Source organism: Kryptolebias marmoratus, linkage group LG10 (genome assembly GCF_001649575.2).
Source record: "Kryptolebias marmoratus isolate JLee-2015 linkage group LG10, ASM164957v2, whole genome shotgun sequence".
Lineage (NCBI taxonomy): Eukaryota > Metazoa > Chordata > Actinopteri > Cyprinodontiformes > Rivulidae > Kryptolebias > Kryptolebias marmoratus.
In genome coordinates, this window is record NC_051439.1 from 9774517 (window position 1) to 9783351 (window position 8835).

At 42.8% G+C, this 8835-nt stretch overlaps 1 protein-coding gene across 1 annotated transcript in view; it reads left to right on the forward strand.

The window, feature by feature from the left end:
- The first annotated feature begins 1621 nt into the window (after nucleotides 1-1621).
- Nucleotides 1622-8835, forward strand: part of spred1 (sprouty related EVH1 domain containing 1) — a 30821-nt gene continuing 23607 nt past the window's right edge. The window contains exon 1 of the mRNA XM_017416046.3: nucleotides 1622-2494. Within this exon, the coding sequence (XP_017271535.1) occupies nucleotides 2463-2494 (32 nt within the window). The 5' untranslated portion in view covers nucleotides 1622-2462. The remainder of the gene's footprint in view (nucleotides 2495-8835) is intronic.

The following is an 8835-nucleotide window of genomic DNA, read 5'->3' on the forward strand; positions in this document are numbered from 1 at the left end:
TAAAGGAAGTCCACATGGGTGTCAAGGTTGTACATGTGAAGGTCGTGCATACATGGAGCATGCGGGGTATTTTATACGACTGCAACATAAGGCTGTGGCAAAAGCTGTATGAAAGCCAGAGAAATACAAAGAAACTTCTCACACAACATGCTGTCACTATGACAACCACACAGAATCATTTAGCCTGATCTCTTGCCTTTCTGCACGGCACAGAAATCCAATAGCATTTAGGTCTTACACAACCAAGCTACAGATTCACTCTGCGGGGCTTTTAACATATTTGCAAATAAGGTTCGTAGATCCATTCATGGATTTTCAGAGTGACTTCCAAGGCAGTTTTATTTTTAAAAGTGCTCTAAGTGAGTGCTTAAGCTGACAAGTGGGACAGCTTTTATTGTTAATGGAGCTCCAAGTTGTAGTCGCCGACTCCAAAATGAATTACAAATGAAAATTTAAAACTTGTTTTGCATGCAGGTTATAGTTAAAGGTACTCGTTGCAAACGATAAAATCAATCGGTTATTCTGAGCTATATCAAATGGTGCAGTTTGAAAGAGTTCACTCCAGTAGCTTTCCAGATATACTGATATATATATATATTCTGAAACGCAGGTACGCACTCAATGTAAACAAAACGCGTTTATCTACTTATACTACTTAACAGATCTGAGCGTAAATACATACAAATACAGCAAAATTGTCAGACTTATTGGTCCCAAAGTGCACTTTCGTGTACATTTCCATTGTTGACCTATTATCAGTCTATTATAAGTTTTCTCTTACAAATTTTTAATTTAAGGACACATTCAGTACTATATTACTTTGTGGATTTTGTTTGACTGGTCTTCATGGCATTGCAATGAGGACCTTTAATTGTTTCTGTTTATTATAATAACTACATGACTGAAATTTTAGTCCCAAGTTTCCCCTCGGTTAAATTATTCGTAATTATGAAACTAGCTCCTGGTTTCATATGCTTTCATTTGACATTGTGGCACGAAAACAGATTCCAAGAGATAGAAAATCTCTTTGTTTTAGCCAGCAGTGAACGTGTGTCTGATGTAATTCCACGTGCTGCGGCTGTATTGAATATCTTCAGCATTTACGGACATTTTTTTATTTTTTTGCAAATGGATGCGAGATAGTAGTCGGGTGCGGTCGACTCCGACAGCACCACTTCATGAAAGAAAAAAGGGTAAACATTGTTAATGGCTGTGTAGCATGTGTCCGCCGGACTCCTTCCTCCGGATTATTTTCTGCCTCGCGTGGTATCACACAGACGCTTCCCTCTTGTATCAATGCGTGATTGAAGGAAACTTCTTTTGGGAAGTGCTTAGGGGGAGGGGGACTACTTTACTTGTCCCCACGCGTCGAATTTGTGAAAACTGCCGCGTACGGCTCCCGATAAACGCAAATTATTATAACGCGTGTTGCTGTTTAACTAAACGAGGCGGACTGAGACGCGGGCGAGCTTCTTCCACCCCAGGAGTGACATGTTTGCTCCACGCCGCGGAAGGATCTGATTTTTCTCGAGCGAGGGTCGACACATCCGCCCAGTTTTCCGATGTTTCAGTCACAACCCCCCTCCCTCCCTCCACCTCCCCCCTCCTCCTCCTCCTCCTCCCCCTCCGAGTTGAAAATGGACTTCGATAAAAGCAGATGTCCTCCAACTAACTTCTGAAGGAAATTACACGCCCGTGTGTGTGTTTTTGTTTTGTTTTTAATTCGCCCGTCAGCACAAGAAACTGAAAAAAAGCACCCGACAACGTTTATTCATTTTCAGTGTGTGTGTGTGTGAGTGAGAGAGAGAGAGAGAGAGAGAGGGGGGGGTGGTTCTCGGTGGATGCCTTTGCTGCAGAACCTCTCGGACACGTTGACGGAGCAACGCTCGCTGCACGGTGTTTTGTCCCGGACCGAAAGTTGGCGAATGGATGCTCGGCGTACCTATAGAAGCCCGTAACCATTTCCGAAACCTTTTTTTTATATTAATATTGTTATTATTATTTTTGGAGGATTCGTACACGTTTTATTATTGTTGTTTTTGCAAAGCGAGGACCCGCGTTCGTTGACGAGGCGGATGATGACGATGGCGGTGGTGCCGCTGGCTCGCTTGCTGTGGTCGGATTTTACTTCCAGGGAGGACAAAATGAATCAGCGGTTGTCACTCCTCCTCCTCCTCGCCGTCTAACGCCTCGGCCACGGCAGAGCTAAAAACTAGCTTCGCTCCGGTGTTCACGGGAGAGGGAGAGGTGGGGGGGGAGACCGCTCAAGTTAGGCATGCCTCTCCGCACGACGCTTCCCGGCTCTCCCGAATCCGAGTGATTGCTATCTATTTTTTTTTCTTACTTTTTTTTTTTTTGGTAGTCTGGGAAGGAAAAAAATGGTGATTTTTGTGGCATTTTATCCCGCCGTCGCCGCCTCATCGATGCTATTGCTAGGGTTCGGATCCCCGTGAGGAAATAAAATGAGTGAAGATTCAACAAATCCAAACAACGAGTGAGTACCGCTCATTTCTGCACGTTTTCGTTCACAAATAACACGCATCCATCGGCACTTCACTCGTTTGTGCACATTTAATAACAGCCCACGCTTTGCACTGTTAATGACACCTCCAAACCATGCTAGTACTTCATCATTGTTCTTTATGTTTACATTTACACCGATGTGTCGGAGTTTATTTGGATGCTAACTTCACAGAAGGGTCGATATTTAACAGTCAAAGTCTACATTAATGCTATTAATATCCAGGTCCTGTTTTCGTTGTTTTGACACAGCTAACTAACATCTTTTTTTTGGGGGGGGGGGGAGAAATTCATATTAGGCCACCGACTGTACTGTAGCTGTAGTAATCCTCGCCTTTTTTAACAGATTGTGGGGGAACTATAAACTGGTTGCACAGATTAGTAATCGTAGAAGCCCCAGTGGACGCTCAAAGTCCGGTTTGAAATATATTTTTATGTGCTTGCGTGGAGAGTACATCATGATCAGATGGCGTTATTTTGACAGTGTGTGTGTGTGTGAGAGAGAGACTGCTGTCCGCCATGATTTCGGCACGAAACCACGGATTAAAAAAAACAACACATCGTGCGGTTTTTACGTTCCGGCCCGGTCGTTTGTTTTTAAATCTCCTTTCTTTAAATAAAAAAAAAATATATATATATGTATAAGAGGCTCATCGTGCGGCGTCGCGACTTCGAAGAATCTAAACGATGCCTCCTTTTCTTTTTTCTTTTTTTCTCAATCGCACGCATTTACATATCACAATCCCCATTCATAAAAAACGGCCTCGCATTCACGCCCTTAGCCCAGCAGCGACGCGGACGTGTTGTTCCTTCGTCGCGCTCATTCCTTGTATTGTTTCGTGCTGTTTTAATGGGGCTGATTTCCCCCCCTCCCTCCACCTCCACACACACACACCCTGTGTGAGCCCTTGTTGACAGTCAGTGAGAAATATCTGCTTCGGGAGGTGCTGCGGTCACATGATCCCCTCCATTCATAAAGTACCTGCCTGCCCATTCACAGCACTCGGCGCTGTTTTCGCATTGCACCGACGAGCCCATTCTCTGTAAATACTGTACAATCCTGCACGATCGCGCGAACCTTTACTTTGCTTTAATCTAACATTTTGACAGACAGCTATCTCCTGTAGTCCCCCAGCGTTTTCTTCTGTCACCTACGGGAAGTTAAATCCCCTCTCACAGCCATGTACTTGCATCGCCTTATGTATTTTTACCCCATTCTATAAAAAAATGGCTTCTGTGAGGTTGACTCATTTTAATGGATGTGGTTTTGTCCTTGAAGTGCACTTGTCTGTTCTTATGTAACGCGTTTCATGCAGTGCTTTTTCCTCATATCAAGCCACGCCGGCCTGAGAGAAATTAAAACCTCTCCTATGTGTTGCTAAAGTGGGATTTTTCTCTGAACTTATTGGTGCTCTTAGTTGTGTAACACCCTTCCGCGTTTGATGCTTGAAGCAAAGATAAACCCTCTGATATCCCTTTTTAGCATATATCTGCTGTCCTGGGAGGGGAAAAAAGTGTAAGCTTTTTTTTTCCTAATTTGATGTCTCTTCAGAGGAAATTCAAGGACCTCCAGGCCCCATTTTAGGAACGACTGCCATAGGCCTACGTATTATCAGTGATGTTTGAACTACAGAGCTCGGTTTGCTTCACACTGCGTGATGGCGGCAGCTAAGATAATGAAGTGGTCTGAACATTGTTGCTATGATTCCACCACTTTTCTCTGCCAGTTATATGATTCATGGCATTAAAGGGAACAGAATGCCGAGCAAGAGCCTGAATCGTTTTAAACTGAAGGTCTGTAAAGAAAAAATCAGGTACCTATGCTTCTTTCTGGCATCAAGGATAATAGTTAATGTGTTTATTTTTATTTCTCAGGCACCCTGTTTTCCTTCATGACATTCAGCTGACTTGTGTTGCTAAAGTACATTTTGTTCCTGGATGAATCAGTTGGCTAATGAAGCAAAAATGAAATCTCTTTTCTTTAGTGTTCGCTTAAGTGCTGACCATTTAACCGTCTGCTAACAGGAGTGAAGGAAAAAGCACCTTTTTGTTCTCCCCTCAGCTCACGTTTCTATGTTTTAAAATCTCCACACGATTCGATCGGAGATAGCGCTCGAGTGGTTTTGTCTGAATGATAGTCGGTAAGCCAAGCTATGAACACACAACACACCCTCCTTGGAGAACACGTTACTTGGCCTTGGCGCAGTCGTGCTCACGAGGCTGAAATGACAAGAGCGCGACACAAAGGCTTGTGAGATTTTTTTGGGGTTTTGCGTCTTGTCTGGCATGTGCGGAGAGAGCGGCGTGGGGTAAGGTTTGTTGTGAGTGTTGTACACTTGGTGAAAGATTGTTCAGGCAGTGTCATTGTTGCTGTCAGCTGAAATGTGATCTTGAAGTTTTTTATTTTCCTCTCAGATCGTATCTTGTCGAGGTTCACTGTACTCTTATTTGTGTACAATACATCCTTTTTTTCTAGATTGTCACAGTATACTTTGCTGTTTGGAGTTACAACCAGCAGCTTGATTGCGAAAATACAGTTTTGTCCCAAGAAGAGACAAAAAAAGAAGCCAGAAAGGATTTAAAATCTTCTTTCTGCTTTGCTCTATAGTTATTCCTAAATAGATGTTTGCTCGTTTGATTTGTGCCTGTCATCGCGGAAGTTGCACAAGCCCTCATTCATTTTTATCAGTGAAGGTCAGTTGCCTGCACACTCCATTGCACCTGGGTGCGCTGGGTTTGGCCTCATTGTTTGAGATTCCCATATTACTGAGGTATTGTCCTCTGCCAGTCAGGTGATCCCCAGTGATTCATTTCTCTGTGCTCTTCCTATCTGCGCGGTGTGATTCGACAGCTCGGCGTTCTAGCTGCCAATGTGGGTGTCTCGGTCTTATCACCTGTGGGCTGTTTTCACTCCCGTTGCTTTTGCGCAGCAGTGCCGAACGCCGAACCCCCATCGCGGCCTGAGACGACTGGGAGAGGCGGCTGCTTCAGCTGCTAAAGCTGGCGGTTTATGGCCGCAGTAATTTTCTATTTCCTGTGACCCTTATGTTAAGCTAAATAATTTCCTGGACCTTTTAATAGATGGTATCATTCGGGATTATGGCCCATTGTTGGTTATAGCCTCTATGGATGTTTAGCAATTGCAGCTGGTGGCGTCTTAAGTTACAGGCCCATCTTACCTCTGACAAACTGCTGAGCTGAACATGTCTTTGGTTTTGCTTCTGTATTCTTTAGGGGAAGTGTTGGCTGTGATCAATGTGGTTTACAAAGGCTAATGAAATGCGCTACTTGATAAACACGAGGCCACAACATTTTACTTAACAGCTTGCTGGGCATAAATGGAAGAAACTTCATCTCATTTAGTAAGGATTAGGTGTTTTGGGTTTTGATTTTTTTTTTTATTATTTAGGAAAGATTCTACAGCCCAGTGTCTGCTTGTTTGGGAGCTATTTGCGTCATTAATAATGCTAATTCTCTGTATAATCAGAAGGCATATGATGTTTGTTATTGAGACAAACTAACAAACCGTAACATGGCGTGCATAGAGATGCACTGTTCCATTCCCATGGTCCGATTAATGCTTGGATTCTGTGTATTTTAAAACTAAACCACTTCCTTCTTATGTTTTTCATTTCCTCTTCAAGTTTTTTAGAAGCTGATGTAAAATGTCAGCAGTGAGTTAGAGCTTTTTTTTTAAGAACTGATGTGTACACTATACCAAGTTTAGACGTTCCTTTGTACGAGTCTGTCTCCATCGCAGCATCCACAGAGCAGGGGTCTTGTCTTCATTTCTTTCTCGAGGAGAGCCTCTGAAGTTCACAGACCATGTCCTAATGCCTCTAAAAGGTGCTTGTAGCGCTATGTGTCTGAATTGTGGATATTGTTTTCAGTCGTGCCTCATGCGGGAGCATGAAGGCTGGGCCTTGTTGCGAGCCCTTCGCTGCAGCTGGGCTAAGACGGTTCTTTCCTGTTAGGCCGCAGACATGAAAGGGCACAGATGTAACTTCTAAACTCTACGTCTTTGAGTTTCCATACGCTTTGAAAACAAGAACAGATTTTTTTCTGGATCTGGCTGCTCGCACACTCACACACACACACACGTGTGTTTATTTTTATGGAAACAATTGGCTGGCATGTGTTTCTGGGAAAGAGAGGGCCAGATGAAGTAGTGAATTTTAAAAGAAGCAAATCTGTTCTAATTACTATATCAAATGAATTGCTTTGTCAAGTCGTACAAAAATTATGGAAATTATAAGACTTTATAAGCATGGATTTGTATTTACTGATAACTTTTGTTCACATATTCTACATAAAATAGACATTTAAAGTGTTTCCTGATTATTTGACTTCCCAGACAGTGGTTCAGCTCAGAGCCACTGAAGTAAAAATGAATAAAAAAGTAATAATTTGAGTTTTGATATGTGGGTTGCGCGTGACGTTAAGCTACTTGTATCAACTTAGCACCGAATGATTGTTTGCAACTTGTCCTAGCAGTTTCTCCCAACATTCATACCCCCCCTCCCCATCTCAGTTTAGTGGTTTATCATTCCTAAGTAGCTCCCTAAGACGTATTGATGGTTCCTCCCATCGCTACACGGCCGGCTCCTTGGGGACCACTTTTACATCAAAGCGGCGCAGAGATGCAGCAGCAGTCAAACTTTGTTGTTCCTCTTTTTGTAAATGGCAAGCTTACGGTTTTAATTTTCCAAATGCTTGTGGTTTGAATTAAGATCATCTCAATATGTGGCTTTGATGAATGTTTGAGAAAAGCTTTTTGGCATTTGACGCGCATATGGGATTCTTTTGATTTATAGGGCCACAGGGCAGCAGGACTTAGAACATTAACGTTGGGGTTGCAGACCCAATCAAGTAATGGAGGGGTTGGTTCGAAAATTATTGTTCGAAATGTCATCTTAGTGAGCACTGCTGATGTTTATGTGCTTCTTGGGGCTATTTTTCATTGAAACTAGAGGTTAATTAGACACAGTAAACGCTGTCTGTAACAGATATTTCTAGACGTGGCTAGTACCAAGAAATGTGCTATCATTGGGTAGAAAAAGATGGTGTTACATTTGAAGTTAAGGTTTGCTGTGTCGTGCAGCAGCAGATTTTTCTTTTTTTCTGAGTCAGTTGGTAGCTAAGCTGAATGTTCTTGCGAGGGAGATGACTCACCATCAGCCTGAGGTGTTGTGTAGATAGGGCAAATTTCTCTTTCACTTCTCTTTCTATAACCAGTGTATTAGTTTTCACTGCAGCTAATGCAAGCAGGCCTGTGTTCCTCCTAAGCTTATTATCAGTTTTATTAATGGCAAACAGACAGATCTTTTAAAAGTGTTTTGCTCTCACTGTACAGCCGTAATTTGTACTGCTTCCGCGGCAGGCCCTGTTGATGTTTGTTTTCGGTATGTCTGCGCCCTTGAGTTTGCGTCTGGTTATTTGGGGGACTTGAACTGTGGCTAATTGGCTAGCTTGTTTGCACCATTTAGATTAGATGCACTGCTGGAATTAATGGCCGAGTCCCAGATTTCATGGTATTTCTTTCCAATGAGGTACAGTCACAGGGAAAAGCCCGTGCACCACTTTATCCGTTTAAAACTTCAGCTTTAAGTTGCCATTGGTTTTGCTTTGAAATTCTCCGTGAAGCTTAAATACAACAATCTGGGTTCATTTTTTTATGTATATAGTATTTATTGATGTACATCTTTGGTCAAACCATCCAGACTTTAATGAAGGCATGCTAAAATCTGTTATATTTTTGTACAAACTTCAAATATTTTATCTTCAGATATTTGTTAAAGATGACTAAATGGAAGCAAAGAGTCTGAGTGAAACCCAAAGTAGCATGTAACGCCACCTTCCATGTTCCACCTACTTTATTTGGTAATTGCTTTCATTTTGGAGGATAATCTATAGAATCGGATTTGGATAAGTAGCTTGTGTTTATTTTCCCCGATGATATTTTAATGATTTTTTTTTTCTCCCCCCTCCCTTAACAAATCCTCACAAGCCAAAGTGGTCTAGTGGAGCTTGACCGAGCTTGACAGCCTTCCCTGGATTTTGATACGGGGGAGAGATGGAGAGGAAAAAGGGTGATGGAAAAAAAAAGGAGGTTGTGGTGGTGTCGGTGGGGTGGTGGGGGCTTTTCTCCCCTTTTCAGATGCTAATGAAAGGACGAATGGTTTTCCAGCTTTTAGCTTGCAAAGTGTGTCTCCCCTGCAGCATGCTCTGCTGCCTGGACATTGTGGGAGGACAAAACTCCAGGCCCTGGATCCAATAACGTGAAATTTCAGCAGAGAAGCAGCCATTGTGTACAGA